This window comes from Petromyzon marinus, chromosome 18 (assembly GCF_048934315.1).
Source record: "Petromyzon marinus isolate PM22_M1 ecotype Great Lakes invasive population chromosome 18, UKy_Petmar_22M1.pri1.0, whole genome shotgun sequence".
In the NCBI taxonomy this organism is placed as follows: domain Eukaryota; kingdom Metazoa; phylum Chordata; class Hyperoartia; order Petromyzontiformes; family Petromyzontidae; genus Petromyzon; species Petromyzon marinus.
Window position 1 is genome coordinate 370298 of NC_133684.1, and position 20229 is coordinate 390526.

General features: G+C 46.7%; 1 protein-coding gene across 5 annotated transcripts in view; it reads left to right on the forward strand.

Annotated features, from left to right (window-relative positions):
• The window catches only part of LOC116943515 (cilia- and flagella-associated protein 337-like), a 56831-nt gene that overhangs the window by 21910 nt on the left and 14692 nt on the right, over positions 1-20229 (forward strand). For 4 of the 5 annotated variants that reach the window (XM_076067770.1, XM_076067768.1, XM_032956410.2 and 1 more), the window contains 14 exons: positions 3435-3500; positions 4062-4307; positions 5707-5798; positions 10944-11036; positions 11781-11826; positions 13171-13217; positions 13739-13856; positions 15040-15109; positions 15270-15504; positions 16054-16159; positions 17322-17476; positions 17967-18069; positions 18284-18390; positions 19060-19139. In XM_076067770.1, coding sequence (XP_075923885.1) covers positions 3435-3500; positions 4062-4307; positions 5707-5798; positions 10944-11036; positions 11781-11826; positions 13171-13217; positions 13739-13856; positions 15040-15109; positions 15270-15504; positions 16054-16159; positions 17322-17476; positions 17967-18069; positions 18284-18390; positions 19060-19139 — 1564 coding nt within the window. Of the gene's footprint in view, positions 1-2949; positions 3025-3434; positions 3501-4061; positions 4308-5706; positions 5799-10943; positions 11037-11780; positions 11827-13170; positions 13218-13738; positions 13857-15039; positions 15110-15269; positions 15505-16053; positions 16160-17321; positions 17477-17966; positions 18070-18283; positions 18391-19059; positions 19140-20229 lie in introns of those variants that run through there. The other variant, XM_032956412.2, reaches the window with a different exon arrangement.

Below are 20229 nucleotides of genomic sequence, written 5' to 3' on the forward strand. Positions count from 1 at the left end.
TTCCCCTGTTACGCTGCATTGGCTGTTGTGGCAAGGAGTTCTGGCGATATGCTTATTTTAGATGGCAAGGTGCATGATGCGGTGCTGGGGCCAACAGCATACCAGACTGCCTTATCTCCCCAGTGGCGATGCTAATAAACTGGACAACACACTAACTTTAGGTCAAGTCAACCCAGGAGAAGCCCAGACCAGTTTCAATTACCGGTCGCCAGTAGTGTGCATGACCAAGGATTGAACCCCGTAACAGAGCGTGCCGATCCTCTTGCATGACGTGTATCCATATTTGTATATGAACACACAGGGGCATGCGGTATTACGAAATACATCTTTCATCTCTATATCCGCTTCCACCCCGTTACACAATGATGCGCAACATTAGTTCCGTTGCTTATGTTCCTCCTCGTCCACCAACAGACGTGTTTACAGAAAGAACCGGGCAAGGAGGACCTGCTTCAGTTTGTATTCTTGCCCCGCACAATGCACCAGTTGCTCCCTGTACAGAACAGATTGGGGGGAGGTCAGCATCTTCTTTGAGGTTGCGTTGAGTCTCAAACTCGGGGCATGTACAAACATGCAGCCTTCACGGGGAGACTCGTGCAACGAGCGTAGCGTGTTGGCCAACGGAGTGGGCGGATGGCATTGTTTGTACGTGTGAGGCAACAGCCTGTTCTTTACAATAAGCTCAAAGCTCTTGACATTCTTAACCTGGTGGGACGGGGTAAGGGGGAGTATGGTGAGATGACCCACAGCAGGGGGAGTATGGTGAGGTGACCCACAGCAGTGGGAGAAGCCTCCAAACACCAGGGTTAATTTGCCGCACGTGTGTGTGTATTTTAGCCGATAGACTGATGACTAAAGAATATTATATTTGTATGTAGAGACATGCTATAGACATCTGTTTCTATGTTATGACATGGTGTAAAGTTACCCATGACAAAACACATCGAGAATGCACCTGAGCTCATCAGACACTTAGCAGGATTGATCCGGGACAGTGCGATGATGGGCAACCACCACACTTTCCAGGTGTTATCGGCCCCTGCGTGATCTAGAGCACAGCAGAGAGCAGTGTGGCAAATTCGATTTCTGTACTGTCTTCTACACTGCCTGCCTTCAATCTGCATGGTGAAGTATGGTCAAATACCCCTCATCTTCGAGTGGATTGGTAAAGGGCTTAGTGTATCATCGAGTTGAGAGTGTAGCAGGTTTTTTAATATCTAAATTGAAAATGAATTTGTTTAACTGCTTTTTGTGTTTGGTTTGTTGTCCTTCCTCTGCACCTCCAATGAGTACGGTTGGATACGTACGGTGCGAAAAAAGTTCAACATGCATACAACACACACACATGAGATATTGAGTTTAAATCCTTGCCAGGGTTGAATTGGCCCATTATCTTCTCAGGTAAGATAAAACGAACGCTGTGCGGTTGCCACTGCATCACTCAGTATGTATCAAACGTCGGTTATCCTCGTGGGACTAGCCCCTGTTCATAGGAATGTGGAATTTCCACGGATGTCTCAGGACTGCCAACATTGATGCACACCCATCCACAATTGAATGATTTCTGCAACCCCCCCCCACTCCCCCGTGGGATCAGGTGACCGGCTCTTACCCAGAACCATTCTCCAGGATGCATGTGGAAAATATGATGCTGAAAGGCCATTTCTTTCATGGAATACTATTACGCAATTTAAAACATAATCAACTTTTTATTTTGAGAAATCTCTCTCAAGCATTCTACCGCAAGTGCACACTTTACACATCAAGGAGTGGCAATTGCACGTCAAAGAGCTGCCGTAAATGGTTTTGAAGGCACGTTGTTGGTCTTGTAAAATGTGAAAAAAAATAAAAAAAATATGATGAAAAGCAACGTTGTTCTACTCAGAATGTGCCTAATAGGTAGTAGACTAAACAGCACTTTATCAAACAATGCATACAATTTGAGCATTTTTCATGAAGTGAAATTAAATTTTCTGGGCAGTAGCTTAGTTTAAAGATTCTGCTTACTCTCACCCACTGATAATTTAGGTGATTTATATCTAAGGATAGAAAGTATGTGAGCTAAGACTAAATTAAGTACAAGTTATTACATGTACATATAATTGTACATTTCATTTGTAAACAATTACAATTCAAAACACAATGATTACAGGACAGATGTAAATTGTAAAAATAATAAGTCCATTGCCAGCCAACTCACACATTGTCATGAGTGGTTTCACGGCATGCTGGTTAGTCCAGGCTTGTGAAAGGGGTGCTCAAGATGAGTTCAGATGTCGCTCGCTATGGACGTAAACCGTGGCCGCGAATTGAGCACAGGTCACCAGGTTCAAAGTGCAGTGTGCTAAACTCTCCGTCACTGCTCCACGGTTATACTCTAGTTGAATTAGACATTTGGCATGAAAGAGAGTAGAGAAACTAGATATAAGCACCGCTCAAGATAAACAGCGCATGCTTACAATACACTGGTGAGGGAAGGCAACGGGCACCTTCTGATAGAGGCACACTTTGAATATAAGCACACCCCTTAGTAGTCGCAAGGGGTGTGCTTACATCCAATTTCGACTATATAGGAGAGGGTACATTAAGAAGTCGCCCGTCCTGTGCCACCTGTCGACGGACCTGCCCACGTGTCCTTGCCGCACCCTTGGAGCAAGGATACTTGATACACCACATCGACGTGTTCCCGTCGTGTACGCGAGGCGCAATTGAGGACCGCCTCTTGGTGTTGTCATCGCGTAATCAAATCGCTCTCTTGGTGAAGGCATTATGGTTCTGTACCTCCGCTTGTTGGAATGAATGACTGTGGGCCGGGCTCTGCGTGGGTAGGTGCCGATGGGTTTTTGTTTGAGCAATCGTCAGGAATCGCCTCTTTAGCTGTGGCAATTCACATGAAGAGACGTCTCTCCTCACTCCTCAGCGTCTGACGCGCGGCCACAGGCGTCATGCGTTGAGATGGCGGAGAGACTTGGGTTTGTGGGCAAGTCTAGCGAGGATTTAAAGTTACAACATTTTCAACCAGAGGTAAATATAGAGAATTATCAAGAATATATATCGGCATGTTTGTAGTCTAAAAGTATTCAGTCTCCACAGCCGGTAGTCTTATCGTTTATTAATGGCAATTTTAAAATGCACTAAAATTATATATTTTAAGTACTACTACTGTGTGCTTAAACATGGTACATATAAAGGATATTCGGGTTACTTTTAACACGATTATGCGTAATTCATAGATGTAATCTGACCGTGAGCATTTTAACTGTTGCGAGGTGTAATACGAGATGTGTGTTCAATGGACTGCGAGGGTTTCACAATGAGGGTGCAAAATGAACTGTTAAATGTGTTTACGTGCCAGCCCGCTTGCCCATATCATCCACAAAAGAAATGTTATTTGTCTCGGACTAAACTTATTAATGTTTATTTGCCGTCATCAGAATGAGGAACAGATTTTGGAACTCTTCAAGAAAATTGACTTTGCAGCTGATGGAGCCATTGAGTGGGTGAGTTGAATCTTATTGCTTCAAGACAACGTCGTATATTTGACAGTCAACATGTGCCCTGGCTAATGAACCGTCCGAGCCGGTCGCTGTATTCGTGCGCGGTGTAGATGTCATTCATGACAGACGTTCACGAATCCAGCCTTTTAACTCTCGGCATTGTGTCCTTAATGTGGCAGACCTCCACTTTTAACATACAGGAGAGAATGTTGCCACACTTCAAGCAGTTTGCGATTGACTTTTGTCTAGAATCTTATTTATGTACGGCACAACAGTCATTGCCATGTTCACATACAGTACTTGATTGTTTACACGTATCCACCCCTACCTTAGTCTACTGGGACACGTGTGTGTTTATGCACAGACAAGCGCTGTAGTCTGATAATGTGATCTTACCTCTTCAAGCCTGCCCATGACTAAACACGTGGGATGTGCCCGACCTCATTAGATCTCGGGAACGAGAGGCAGGGCTTGAGCCGAGACAGCGCTTGGATGGGCGAGCACTGTGCACGCCACGCTTCCTTGCGCACTTCCCAGTTTCTCTTCCCACCTCGGCCCTGCCAGGAGGCGTTCTGCACCCACATGCAGCTGCGGTGCGCCGAGCGGCAGGAGGCGGCGCAGCGTGCGCGGCGCGTGTCGCTGCGCGTGCCCGCGCCGTGCCGGCCCAGCCCGCACCGCGCCCCCGTGGCGCGCGTGGAGAGCGCTCCGGACGGGGCCGCGGGCTTCGTGTCCGCCTGCGGCGCCGGCTCCGTCGCCTTCTGGGCGGCCGCGGCGGGCGCCCCGCAGCTCAGGCGCTGCCGGCCCACGCTGGTACGGTGTGAGAGACTCGCCTCGTTTGCTTCAGAATCAGAATCTTTACTTCGTACTGGAGGAGGGAGGAATCCGATGAGCTATGAAGCTCTGTGTCACAGATGTCCATTCGGGACCACGGGTCAGAGGGCTACAACAACAAACGAACCAACAACCGATAGGAGTGCAAATTATGAGAAAGGTAAGCAAGGCAATATGAATGCGTAAAACTAAATAAAGCATGTAAGTACAAATAGCAGTTGCCACTTCCGAGGAGAGGTTTAAAACAACCAGCAGCGATGCATTAAGGGACCATCCATTGAGTACGCATGCATAGGAAACGGGGGGGGGGGGGAGTGTGAAGCCTCGATAATAATGTCTACATTCGCTGTCAAATGAGTTAGATAGTCCGGCGGTGGACTATCTGTTTGCTTAAACACGTTAATATTATTAATCCTTGATCGTTTCTGCGTGGATTAAATATCGGCCGTTCTATAGGATTCGGGGGGGGGGGGGGCGGTGTAAGAAGTCCGCGTGTGCACAGGGAGGGGGGAGGGGTCACGTCTTGACAGATTTTTGCTACCCACTCAATGGATGGCCGCTAACCATGAGCAAGGATGGCAATTTGGTGGGCAAACGAATGCTGCATGACAATACTCGTTTTCGTTCTACGTTTTTGTATCTGTCGAAATCAAGTACCGCCCCACCATGAAGCCATCATCACCTTTGGTCACGTTGATCGAGACAATCCGGCTCCCGTGTGGGTGACACAATGCGTCACGATATCACCATGCCTGCAGAGAGAGAGAGAGACCATTTAGAAATTGCATCAGGATGGTGAAATAATACTCGACTTTAAGCTTTCCTGACTGCAGGAACACTTGTTGCAAGATTGATTGAGGTAAAAAAAAGTTAACTACAAACATCATTCACAAGAGGGCAAAGGTCTTTTTCTTAGAAATGGATGTCAACATCCTGACACGTAACATTCACGGCGTCAACTTTGGCTCTTTAGTTGGTGATGCTGCTGCTGCATTGGTGCACATGCACAAATAACGACAACAAAACTCAACACGTTCCCCAATAACTCTGCGTCAAATTACACAGAGTCTCTACCTCTCCAGCCTGTGTGCTGTGAAGAAGAGCCATTGCCTTAAACGTCGCCTATTGTACACTTTTTCTCTGGACAACTGTTGAAAAACTTTATCCATGCACGCACTTCGCATGCAAGTGTTCTTCCCAAACCTTAAAATCCGCTTCCCACCTCCCTTTGCTTGGCTCTGCATTCAGCTAGCAACGTCACTCCCATTAGCCCTGTAGACAACGCTTGCTTTGCATTGGCTTTTTTTTCACTATCACCTAAACTCCTGCAAGTGGCTGCAGTGTTGTGTTGACATTCGTTATCTCATTTGACAACCAGGAGGAACACAAACCGAGCAACCGAAGCAAACAGAAATGGGCCTCGGACTTCGCACTGATGCCCCAGTACAACAAGTTCATTGTCGCCACTGGGTGCGTCTCCTACGCACGCTTGTCACCGCAGTCGAGTCGCGCAAAATACGACATCACAAGCGGTCTCAGAGTGCTCGGACTTCGCTCATTACAATTTCGCCTTGCTGTGCTTGGACTTTGTAAACGATGAAGGGGAAATTATTTGCATTCGTAGGGCGCTTGCTTACGTTCCTCAGCAACTCAAAGCGTCTTGCATCTCTCATCTCAGCCCAACCATTCCACGGCCCGCTGCAGCCTAGCCAAGGGGATCCCCGAGTGCAGCTCTCCCCACGCAGCACTTTGTGTTGACACAGTGCCGGCCTGCACATGGGCATTAGTCTGCGGGTAGGAGGCGACGTTGCCACGTGCTCTGTCTAGAGATGATGGTAATGAGAAGTCTATGCTTTTATCATCTCACTTGACCATCTTATCTGATTTTATATATATATTTGTATAGTGCCTTATTGCAATGTGCTTTACAATATTTGTCAAATTCTACGTTATATGATAGTGGTTCAAATAAAGAGTGGGGTTATTAAAACTGGTAGTGTAGCTATGGTGACAGTAAGGATGACGGGTGGCGGTGGTTAAGGAGGGATTGGGGTTGGGGTAGTGATATAGGTAGTGATAGTGGTAGTGATAGGGGTAACGGTAGTGATATGGATAGCGGTAGAGATATGGGTATCGGTAGTGATATGGGTAGTGGTAGTGATATGGATAGCGGTAGTGATATGGGTATCGGTAGTGATAGGGGTTGAGGTAGTGATAGGGGTAGTGGTAGTGATATGGGTAGTGGTAGTGATATGGGTAGTGGTAGTGATATTGGTAGCGGTAGTGATATGGGTAGTGATAGTGATATGGGTAGTGATAGTGATATGGGTTGTGATAGGGGTAGCGGTAGTGATATGGGTCGTGGTAGTGATATGGGTAGTGGTAGTGATATGGGTAGCGGTAGTGATGTGGGTAGTGATAGTGATATGGGTAGTGATAGGGGTAGCGGTAGTGATATGGGTAGCGGTAGTGATATGGGTAGCGGTAGTGATAGGGGTAGCAGTAGTGATATGGGTAGCAGTAGTGATATGGGTAGCGGTAGTGATATTGGTAGCGGTAGTGATAGGGGTTGAGGTAGTGATAGGGGCAGCGGTAGTGATAGGGGTTGAGGTAGTGATAGGGGTAGCGGTCGTGATATGGGTAGTGATAGTGATAGGGGTTGAGGTAGTGATAGGGGTAGTGGTCGTGATATGGGTAGTGATATGGGTAGTGGTAGTGATATGGGTAGCGGTAGTGATGTGGGTAATGATAGTGATATGGGTAGTGATAGGGGTAGCGGTAGTGATATGGGTAGTGGTAGTGATATGGGTCGCGGTAGTGATATGGGTAGCGGTAGTGATATGGGTAGCGGTGGTGATAGGGGTTGAGGTAGTGATAGGGGTAGCGGTAGTGATATTGGTAGTGATAGTGATATGGGTAGTGATATGGGTAGCGGTAGTGATGTGGGTAGTGATAGTGATATGGGTAGTGATAGGGGTAGTGGTAGTGATATGGGTAGCGGTAGTGATATGGGTAGCGGTAGTGATAGGGGCAGCGGTAGTGATATGGGTAGTGATAGTGATATGGGTAGCGGTGGTGATATGGGTAGTGGTAGTGATAGGGGTAGTGGTAGTGATATGGGTAGTGGTAGTGATATGGGTAGCAGTAGTGATATGGGTAGCAGTAGTGATATGGGTAGCGGTAGTGATATTGGTAGCGGTAGTGATAGGGGTTGAGGTAGTGATAGGGGCAGCGGTAGTGATAGGGGTTGAGGTAGTGATATGGGTAGTGGTAGTGATATGGGTAGCGGTAGTGATGTGGGTAGTGATAGTGATATGGGTAGTGATAGGGGTAGCGGTAGTGATATGGGTAGCGGTAGTGATATGGGTAGCGGTAGTGATAGGGGTAGCAGTAGTGATATGGGTAGCAGTAGTGATATGGGTAGCGGTAGTGATATTGGTAGCGGTAGTGATAGGGGTTGAGGTAGTGATAGGGGCAGCGGTAGTGATAGGGGTTGAGGTAGTGATAGGGGTAGCGGTCGTGATATGGGTAGTGATAGTGATAGGGGTTGAGGTAGTGATAGGGGTAGTGGTCGTGATATGGGTAGTGATATGGGTAGTGGTAGTGATATGGGTAGCGGTAGTGATGTGGGTAATGATAGTGATATGGGTAGTGATAGGGGTAGCGGTAGTGATATGGGTAGTGGTAGTGATATGGGTCGCGGTAGTGATATGGGTAGCGGTAGTGATATGGGTAGCGGTGGTGATAGGGGTTGAGGTAGTGATAGGGGTAGCGGTAGTGATATTGGTAGTGATAGTGATATGGGTAGTGATATGGGTAGCGGTAGTGATGTGGGTAGTGATAGTGATATGGGTAGTGATAGGGGTAGTGGTAGTGATATGGGTAGCGGTAGTGATATGGGTAGCGGTAGTGATAGGGGCAGCGGTAGTGATATGGGTAGTGATAGTGATATGGGTAGCGGTGGTGATATGGGTAGTGGTAGTGATAGGGGTAGTGGTAGTGATATGGGTAGTGGTAGTGATATGGGTAGCAGTAGTGATATGGGTAGCAGTAGTGATATGGGTAGCGGTAGTGATATTGGTAGCGGTAGTGATAGGGGTTGAGGTAGTGATAGGGGCAGCGGTAGTGATAGGGGTTGAGGTAGTGATAGGGGTAGCGGTCGTGATATGGGTAGTGATAGTGATAGGGGTTGAGGTAGTGATAGGGGTAGTGGTCGTGATATGGGTAGTGGTAGTGATATGGGTAGTGGTAGTGATATGGGTAGCGGTAGTGATGTGGGTAATGATAGTGATATGGGTAGTGATAGGGGTAGCGGTAGTGATATGGGTAGTGGTAGTGATATGGGTCGCGGTAGTGATATGGGTAGCGGTAGTGATATGGGTAGCGGTAGTGCTAGGGGTAGCGGTAATGATATGGGTAGCGGTAGTGATAGGGGTTGGGGTAGACCTCATGTATATGTTCTACCTTCTCAGAGAAAGATACTGCATCTTTGAATGTATTAAATACACTCAATTAACCAGTGGGTTGTAGCACACAGCAACACTTTTCCTCACACGTGATTTTCGTTGTTGCCCTAGCTATTGTGAGCCTCACCTTACAGCCCTCTTCCTGCAGTTTATTTCAAGTGGCCGCCATGATGACTGTAATTAGCAATAACTGAGGCTGTTAAACATTTTTTTTCAAATTTTCTGTTGTCTGTTAACATTTTAATGTTACGTTCTAAAGTAGGAGCTATGCACTTATTTATATTGAGCATTATCTTAAAAAATGTGCACCCATGCTTAATTCAGTCGTGATATTTCGAATACAGGCCGCATTATTCACAAATATGCAACAAAGAGAGATATACAGTGAGGGAAAAAAAGTATTTTTGTGCCTTGTGAACACTGCATGTGCCTTGTGAACACTGCATCTGTATCAATAGACAAATTGTGCCATTATGTACAGTAGCAATAATAGACTCAAACGCCACGAATCACACACGAACCTGCCGCTTGGATGGACAAAGGATTAAAAAAACTTAAACCGTTGTTTCAACTGCGGTGCCGGGAGATCGAATTCAACTGGCGACCTGTGGAGTGCTAACCGTCACACCACGTCAGCGCGATAGTGTGTAATCACGAGACACAAATGATGACCTACTGAAGTCCCCACATTTCAAATGGCATCGTTCTTCCCACTGCTGTGCATGTGACGGATTCACAGCTGGAAGTGTGCAAATGAAATGACTTCATCCCCCTTGTTAATGGCTTTCGCGCACGGTGACGATAAACTGGAGGCGACATTTAACGCCATTAACGGAAGTGATGCTTGGTGAAATTGCTTTATTTTAGTTACTTAAGCAATTTTAATCGAGTGAGCCCATCGAGACAAGAATAAATAAATGTTCAAGGTAGACTTAACCTTCGCACAGTAGTGGCTTCTCTGCACAATAATTGCCCCATCAATTTTGTCTAATTTCTATCGCAACAAATTCATATCAACTAAATTAATCGCACATCAGTTAGCCACACTCTAATAATGCAGATAAGTCAAGTAAACAATAACGGATAAACATTAATGCCCACTTATTTTCTGTCCCAAGATGTACAACAATGATGAAAATGTTATTCATAATAGCGGTTTTTTTTGGGTTAGATAATGTAAATATATAAATGTGTCGTTAAAACCCGCCACCACCCGACACAGCCAACTAGTAAGGGTCGTCACATAAACAGAACGTGCCAATTCGTCACTAGTACAGCACACCGGTGTGTTGGAGAGCCAAGCCACAACATTTATAATCTGAGTACGACGTTTCGCCAGTAATTACAATTAGCTTCATTAGGCGACAGCCAGATTTGTGGAGAAGTCCACATGTTTCGTTCCTTCTATAGAGGCGTATATGTGGTGACCACGCAGCTGCGCTCTCGCACAATGTGGGGGGGGGGGGGGATTACTGAGTCGACGTACATTACGCATGCACATTGTGTGTATTAAAATAGCTGTACCAACGGTAATCCCTATTGAATTATGGTGGCCTGTACAGGCATGCATTTAAACAATGTTTTATTTGATGATTCGTTTCCACGCAGCACTAAGTCGGTAGCTATCCGAACGGTTAAAATTATTTGTATTTCTTTCAATTTTGATAGATTATCTAATTAGTCTTGGCCAGTAGTAGCTAGTTTTGCACAGAACTTCAACATTATAAAAATCAATTGAGTGTCCTTGTTGGCACGTGGTGTAATGGTTATCACTGGACTTGCAATTCAGAGGTGCATCAGGGCGCGCGACAGGGGATGAAGTGCTGCACAGCGGCTCGAGCAGGGAGACACGCCCACATCATCGCTCTGGCGACGTCAAGGGTCAGTTTTCAGAGATGAACAGAGTTGCAATCAACACAGAGACACGTTTACAAAAAGCACTCAACCTCTGTGCATTTGTAAAAACCATCAGCAGTTACTGAAAAACGGCATTGCAGTCCTCTTGTCGGTTGGTTAAATTGGAGCAAATGTGACTGACAAATGAGCAAATGTGACTGACATATTGACAGGCAAACAGAGGGAGACTCAATCGGGGATTTGAAATCTGGGTGTGAATGGGTTTAACACGCAGTGTCCTCTAACCACGCAGGGACCGTGAGATTCAGCTGTACGAGGTGTCCACCTTCGAGCCCTACTGCCAGATCAATGCCTTGGAGACGGTCCCCCTACGCATCCACTACAGGTACGTTGGGCTCACAGCGACCGCATTTCTCCACCAGGTGCGGCGGTGGCGATGAGGGGTGGATCGATGCATCCTTAGTTCATTGGTTAATATCATTTCTTGAAGTCACGATACAATACATGCTTTATCAGTAATATTGTTAATAATTCAATTTGTTTGGGTTGTAATTAATGGGTCTACATCACCCCTGCAGACAATTGAGGTGCTACCATTCACCACATTGTAAACAAAACAAAAAAAATCTTCTATTGAATTGCAGCCCTGAATTGCAAGAATTATTCGAATTGCTGGGGTGGTAAATGGTATCACCCCAAGTAACGAGAGTGCTCACCTCACAAGGTCGAGAGTTGAAACCCGGTCAGCTGTTATTCAGCCCATCGTTGTGGGCCACAGTAATAGTCTGTTTAGTTGGTAAAGGTAAAAGTTCAAGCTACAGCCCTGTGATTTCCTTCTCACGCCACTGCAGGCGGAAGGGACTCCAGCTTTGTCTGCGAAAGGAAGCCGTAGCCCCTCTAGAGGGTCTTATTGGATAAGGTGGAAGTACCCACACTTTACCCTATCACACACGATCTACCGATAAACTATCTAGTGTACCAATTTATATTGCTGTGTGGACAAAGGTGAGGGCGATGTAAGAATGCTGCCCATACTTTCAAGTGAATATGATAGATGATATGCAATGCTTTTTAACTGCTATTTTAACTTACACAAGTCTAACACTTTTAAATCGTTTCTGTTTCCCAGTCACACGGGAGAAGACGAGTGCATGATTCTCTACGGAGATTCAGAGGTGCTGCTCGACAATTCACTTATAATTCTCAAATCAATTTGTATTTGCTCTGTGCTTCGCAAGATATTCAAAGCTTCACAGTCACCATATTAAACAATAATTCGAAAGCAATTAATGAGCTGCAATGGTGAGATTCAGGATGAAATTATATATCAACATTCAAATTGATACTGGTACATAGTGGAGCTTCGGTGCAGTAAATTACAAACAGTCCTGTGAACCCGGCAACCTCAGTTGAATTCCCAGCCACGACCAATGTCGGTGGTGAGGGACATCTGAACCACCGACCCCTTCCCCGACCCGCACTCACTAACGCGGCAATGTGAGGTGTGGTTGGCAATCATCCAGCAGTGGAGTGATAAAGGCATGTCAATCTTGATTGACACAGGAAGCTATCCTTCATAGGGTCTTCACATTGTCACAATTGCACATGTCGGCTGGAAACCGGTGAAGCCGAGCGGGGTCCTTCTGCCTGTGCATGCTCAAGAGGCCCTCTACCTCCAGGTGGATCACACCTCTTATGTTCTAGTAATGCCGTTCGAGTAAATGTTCCGGGTGGTTAAGGGGCTTGAACTGTTGACCCTGTAGAAACGTGCTCGGTGGTGAGCATGTTACCCACTCTGCCATGAGACCGATATGTACACGTGTGGCCCTTTTCAAGCCACTGATAAATGAGGGCTTCCCCATGCCATGCAGGCTATGGGAGTTACATGACCAGATTTCACGTTGGTCACTGCAGGTTGGTTAAGGCAGAGAACATAGATGTGCGAGCATATAAGCACAGTCTAACAGTGAATTTTGTTGTAATGCCCTCCATGTAGCCCACAGCCTGTAACACATGTTATGCATGGTGGTCACTACCCATGCTCACTCCTGTTTATCGTCTGATATCTGATGATATAAAAGTCTATACAAAAGTCGGATAAACAGAACAACATGTGGGGAAATACGAGGAGAGCTGAGATATCTGAATATTTAAGCAATTTATTAATCTTCTGATGATCAGTTTGATGATGCGACTGTTCAGAACACGAAAATACTTGGAATTAAAAGTTTCACCTCTGTTCCAACGTGTGGCACTGGACGGGAGGCAATAGGCGGGGCTTGGTGACCCCATCGGCATCAGCCACGCTGGACATGGCTTGTAGGGGGTTTCCTGCCTTCAGGAGGCAGGATACGGGGGTGACCACCATTTTAAAGGGGGCATCGAGTCATTGCCCCACAAAAAAGTAGAATACATTTTTTAGTCGACTAACCGACTTATTCAACGAGTTTCCCCAGTTCTATATATGAGTTTGTCACGTAACCTATCTCTAATACTGAAAAGCATTTGTGTTGTTTCAGGGCTGTGTGAATATCTTGTTAATCTCATCAGTGGGGGAGACACTAAGGTGAGTAGATACAGCATCAATATTTCTTTCAATACTACTTTTTCATACCATGTACCGGCTCAGTGGCTAGATAATAAGAACTGTAGCCGATAATGATAGAATCCGAAATTTGTCTACTCCTTCATTTGAGTCACGGGGTAGAAAACCAGACACACGGGCCACGTTTCAAACTAAAAATACATAATCCCACACCATATCCCTACCTTCTCAGTAAATAATTCAACTAATATTGTGACATATGGTTGGAGAATTCGTTGGTTGGATATTTGGTTCCTTTGTTTGTTGGTTGCATGGTTGGTTAGATGCATGTTTTGGAGTGGGCCTTACTTGGTAACATAGAAAATAGTTTTAAAAGTTTAATATGTCCATAGATGGTTGGGTGGTTGGTCAGATGGATGTTTGGATAGATGGGTAGTTCGTTGGTTGGTTCCTGGTGAAGAGCAACAGACGGTCAATGTGTGATGTTTGGATCTTGGGTGAAGGGGAGTGCAAGTCCCTTGACACTCGCTGTGCTACAACAGGCTTTGGAAGAAGAATCCTCCAGTGGATGGGGTGCCCAGTATCACCCTGGAGAATGCCCTCCACCACTCCAACCTCACCTACATCCACTGGAAAGTGCACGACGACTGGGTGACAGAGGTGCACGACCGCCATCCCCTTCTGCACCATTGTAATCATCGTCAGTCATTCCCCTTCCACTTTGCAATGAAGGCCTCTCAGTTACTGCCAATTTTCATAATTGCTATCCATAGCCAAGTTCCTTCTGCTGCTAAAAGAAAACCACTCCATATACTTGCCATCCCTCACGGTCCCGTGATGCTATAATCGATGTCCATCCTGCGCGTGAGCGTAGATTATTGCTCCATCTCCGCAATGCACATGCTCTTTGTCGTGTTCCTTCCTTTGGCTGCCACTCTGTCGTTAGGGGCTGCTGGTCCATCGTTATCTCTTTTAGAAACACGTCCTTCCCATGGCCATTGGCTTGTCTTAACAGTCACTGTGGTATTCTTTGGGTCTTTTGGTAAAGTCACATAGAGAGGATCAAAGAAAATAACAAAAAAATAACAAAAGACTACGTCGTATTTAGTTACGTGACTTTACCAAAAGACCCAAAGAATATCAATTCCTGCAGTCACGAAAGCTTTAGGTCAAGAGTCACTATGATTCTCTAATTTGTGGTAGTACTGTGATCCGTGTGGTCCTCTTTCTGTCTCTTATTATAATTTCCAGCATGCATCTCTCCATTATTCTTTGGATACTTTTGAGCTTTTGCTCCATGTGCGTTGTCAATGTCGATGTTTCTGATCTTCATGCGTGGCAGATAATACGTGGTTATTGAAACTTTTCTTCTCGTGGTCTATTGCTATGGAAACATACACCGCTTACCGGTGCATTTTTAAGTAGGACAACAGTTTGGCATGGTCTGACTTTAACTCGCTTTCCGCTTGTTGCAGAGATTCACGGTTCCAATTCCTCGGCCGCCCTGATTATGACCGCAGGTGGAATAGCAATACTACGCACTCTGTGCTTCATGGCTGATGTTAAAGATACGCTGATGTAATTCGCAAAAGTTGACCAGCGTGTCGCCTTGAGGGTCCAAACTTGCCAAATGTGAAAGTGGGACTATACACAGCAATAATTGCCTCCTATTTGCAGAATAATGTGCCAGGTCACTTTTGCAAATTAGGCTATCCTGCTCTCTTGAGTTCTCACCTGGTTAAACAAAATTGACGTGAGTTTCTTTGGCACGTGTGATGCAGCTTCACGTGTATTTATGTGTGCGCGTGTGTGTGCGCATACGTATACGTGCGTGTCACTGCAGATTAAGTATTATGAGTCCATCCGGGCAGTGATATCCTCCTCAAACCACGAAGGCACTGCACTTGTCATTGGTGAGTTTAACTGCTTGTATTATCGATATTAACGTAAAAACTTTTCTCATTTTAATTCCAAGTGATCGTAAATTGCTGCATGCCGAGCGATGGCGACGCCGATGCGTGTCACAACGCGCCGTGCGCCCCGTGTTGGTCGTGTGTCACGTGCGTGACGAAGGGTGCACGACGGGCGCCACCAACCTGGAGGAGGAGCTCATCAGGGACACAGCCGGGAACCTCCGCGCCAGGCGGCCGTGCGGCCTGGGAGCGGCACGACGCCGAACGGCCACCGACCAGACGGTGTTCCGCGTGCACAAGGGCGTCAAGACGTTCTGCTTCAGCAAGGAGAGGAGCTTGGTGGTGACGGGCGGCATGGACCGCACCGTGCGCCTCTGGAACCCTTACGTGCCCGGGTAACCGCACCTCGTCGCCACGACGGCGCTGAGCATCGCAGAGGAGAGGGGGGTGGCGCACATTCGACAATGTATCCCAGTGGTTTGACGGCTCGTGTGTAAGTGTTAGTGTTGGGATTCATGTTAATGTTATGAGTGGTAACGGTAGAGTTGAACTCGAACTTCATTCACACCGTACGTAGTCAACCGTGCTAATCGGAGGTGTGGGGGACGGACAGCAAACTAAACATAAAAAGCAGTTCTAAAGAAATGAGTTTTAAATCTAGATTTTAAAGTGTGTAGTTCCCGTGGCTTCCTCATATATTGGAAGGAAGAACGTTTCAGATGGCTGCAGAAGCACATATGAAAGTGCACGATGCAGTGACCGTCTTTGTCCAATGGCTAGCTAAAAGCCACTGCTGCGAGGATGACCGGAGTTTTCTCGTTGACGAGAGTGTTGTCGGGGCTGTGTGGTTGGTATATTGGTAAATGCTGAGTGCCGATTGAATGGTTAAATGCCTTGTGGATGAAGTAAATGTAACCGAGGCCGCGTGAATGTCCACATCCCAGGAGGCCCACGGGTGTACTGAGGGGTCACACGTCGCCCATCTGCTACCTGTCCATCTGTGAGGAGACGTCCCGCATCTTCTCGGTCGGCTCGGACAGGAACGTCAAAGTGAGTTGGTGCCATCCTGCGGTGGAGCAAGACGAGCGCCACCGTCGAGAGTAGAGCTTCGCTATCGATAACCTTCAATTGTGGAGTCCAGTCACATGTGCTAACATTTGACATCAAATGTTTTTGTAACTGCAATTACACAAGATCACCCTAGCTAAGACTAATGTTAGTTTTAGCTAGAGTTATACACCTGTTTAGGTTTCTGATATAAATTAATTTTTCCTGAGAAACTCAGCACTGTATCAATTTGATCTACAGCCATAAGTTTTGCGTTCAATGTACAGGATGATCAATTTATAGATACCCCACTAAAATAATATGGAGGAATTTTACAAACAATGGAACTTAGGGTCCAAGCCCCTACACATCTCCCACCAATCTCAATCCGTCATTCCCTCGTTAACTGCGACGAGGGATACGTTCTGGAGATGCTCATTAATAGCACATTTCGCGGGTAATGATATTGGCCTTCGGAAACCTATCTTTTTAATGAATTACCTTAAATGAATACGTAAATAAGCTATTAAATACGTGGATATTTTGATAACAACGAATTTTTTATTATAATAAACATAAAGTAAATAAAAAATAAATGTTAAAGGATTAAATAACAGTAGAAGGAAGCAGTGAAGATGATGCTGAAAGACGATGACGACGATGATCATGGTGATGATGATGATGATCGTTGTGATGTTAGTACTGCTCCTTCAGAGAAGTAGAGTTCCAGATGCTCTTCCCGGATAGCAAGTTCGTGAATAACGAGAGAATACCGTGTACTTATTACATTCGGGTATAAGCCGGGTGACCTGGGGGCTAGAAGGGTCCGTGGCAGATAAATAATAGAGCAAAGAAAGAGAGGAACACTGCGGCACTATTCGGGGCTAGGCAACAAGGGCCCAGCACCAAGAGTGAACCCGGGGGAGAGCCGGTGCAGCCAGGGCAGCACCAACGAGTTCCAGGGCTTCCTTGGGACGGGCGGACGGTAGGGGGGTTTGGGGGCCGAGGTCCCCAAGGGCAACTGGGGCAGCGCTGGCGACAGACGGGACCCAAGATAAACGCAGGAGGCGGCAGTGCTGAAGAGCGTGGGTGCGGAGGAGAGGTCAGGCAGGAGTCGACCTTCACTCTCCTCGCCCGCCGTGTTTGGCCGGTGTCTCCCGCTCAGGTGTGGGATGCCCAGGAGCAGACTTGTCTGTGCTCCGTGAGCCCCAAGATGAGCGGCCTGCGAGGGGAGGTCTCCGCGTGCCACTACTTGCCCGCCGCCCGGGCCCTGTGTGTCGCCACCGAGGGTGGCGTGGCTCTTCTGTCCGTCCGCGACGGGTGAGCGAACGTGTCAAGCGGGTTCCAGTTTCACGTTCATTTTGTGCAACCGGGTGAGAAGTCAAGAGGCCAGGATCGAGGCTTATTTGCAAGAGTGACCTCAGGGGGCTTTGTCGGCATGGCTAAGGTGGCGCATGTGTGGCCTTTTTGTCTTTGTGCTGTTCCCACGCACACAGTGGGGAGCGGCAGTGCCACAGATAGCGTGCTGCGCTACGAACCCGGTGGCACGAGTTCGATTCCCGCTCATGGCCAACACCAGTGACGATTATCTGAATCGGTCCTGGGCCTCCTCTAGGTTGACTCAGCCTCAAATGAGTACCTGGTGCAATGTGTAAACATCGCCACTGGGGAGACAAAAACGGCCGGATGTGATGCTGGCCACCCACCCCCTCGTGTGCTGTGCCTGCCTTCATAGGTGCTCCCGAACAGCACTTGCCCCAACAGTCTGTTAAGGCTATGCGGGGGATCTTTGCCTTTGTGCTGCTGCCAGGCTGCACATGGACGCCGGGGCGGCCACAAGTCACAGGGAGCCCGTGCGCTGCTGTCGGTACAGCGCTGAGTTCCGCCAAGTCGTGAGCTGCTCCGAGGACTCGGTGAGTTTCAGCCTCCACGAGGCATGGGCCAGCACCACATCAAATAACGAGTGCATTGTACATTTGGCATTCATGCCATTCTTCTTCTTTTGTTGGTGGCTGGGGGGGTGATGCTGTTAGTTGGTCGTGGCAATTGAGGGGATGATGGGATTGGTAGAGGATGCGAGGGGGGATGGTGGAGGTGTGCCGTGTGCGTGCCACGCGCCGTTCGCAGGTGGTGAAGCTGTGGGACTTGGACTCGGGCCTCCCCACGTTCGAGTTCTGCGGGGCGCACGGGGAGTCGGCCATCACCTGCATGGCCTTCGACTCGAGCGGCAGGAGGTGGGACTCCCTCCTCCCATCGCACAGCGTCAGCCCCTCCTGCTACGTCAGCCCCCACGAGGGATGAAAGGGATCATCAGCCAACCTCCGCTCAGTCTGAGACACCATCGTTGGATGCCAGTCATATGTCCACTCATACCTTCCATACAACTTTGCATACCTGACCACAAATCAATTCCACCAATTGTTGATTGGCTCTAGAAATGGTAACTGCTCCAGTGTCATGTGTTAGACGTGCACATCTCACACGTGTGTCTGTGTTGGTATGGGGAAAATATTCTTATTATCACTTGGCAAGTTTCTATGATATTTGAAGAGGTATCCACATCATGTATATACATAGTTGTTCCTCCACTGCATTTAAAGATGCTTATAGTATTAAAATGCTAAATAAATCCAAGTTATTTATAAAAAGTTTTCCTGAAGAGAAATGTTCTTCACTTGTGTGTACGGTATGATTGTTTTCACGGACACGAATATATTCTTCTGTATTGTGATCTTTCATTAGTAATTCAGGCATGACTTCATGGCTGATTCCTATTCAACTGAGGTCAATGTAGGACATACTGAGCAGTACTGGTGGGGATTTTGTTGATGTTGCGAACTCAGCTACAGGTTTGCGAGATCAAGTGGGAGCTGTTGTGTTGACCGGCTGTGTGGGGCGTGCAGGCTGATTACAGGCGGACGAGATGGGTGTTTGAAAGTGTGGAACTACAACAACGGGCAGTGTTTGCGAACACTAAGGAAACGTAAGTTCCCATCACCTGGAACTGATCGAAATAAAGAAATCACCATGCCCTTATCTTTACGATTCTATTTCCTTATGTATGGCAATCACATGTTCGGTAGCTAAATACGAATGTGGAGGAGTGCTAGCCACCAGAGGTCTTCAGGAGAGAGTTTGTGTAGTTTTGCTGTTCCTTCTCTACTGATGGAGCACTGACTACATTTGTTTACTGTATGGTCCCTAGTTTAGGTTGCATTGCCACATTGACACTTTGGCTGTGTCTGTACATTTACATTCATTAAAGAGATGTGCGCATTGACCTGTTGAGGTCCTAATGCAGTTGATGGTTCCACCAGTGTCTTTTAGCAGTGTCACAGCCTGGAGGTATGATGTTTGAGTCTCGAATGAGGAATTTCTTTACCTTCCATTTCGAGAAGATCAATGCCTCCATGTTTTTTGTTGGGGGGGGGGTGTTATTAAGCAAAACACGAGGTATTTTCAAAATGTCACGTATGTGAAGTCATACAATATATAGAGTTCACAATAGATGGACAAGAATCTGACCGCAGAAGATATTCATGTGAATTTCGGTTATTTACCAATATTTCACATCAGTATTTGTTTAAACATGTGAACTCTAGCCTGATAACTCTGGCCTCGTAAACAAATGCTGCTGGTTGCCAGGTGGTAAAGTGAAGAGCCGTCCGTCCACACAACCTCGGCTGGTGTGTGGACCATGCGGCTAAATGCAGCAGCATCTCCTACAGGAGTGATGAATTATCAATCTATGCATACACACACACGCACAAACTCATATACTAAATGTGTACACTTCATAATTATTGGCTGTTAGAAAATAGACACAAAATATAATTGTCTAAGCAAGTGTTAAAATGCGATAGTTAGAAGTGCATTCTCAATGTAACAGAGGGAGTGCTTTCCTCACGTTTTGAGTAAGCAGTATCATCCGTTACTCCACCAATATCAGCAGTGTTTTTTCCTCTCTCAGAAGACTGTCGTTAGTAACACAGCACTTTAACACATAAAACAAGGTGTAATTACTTCCATCCAATTTGTACATATGAGATAATAAAAAAGTTAAACACAAAACA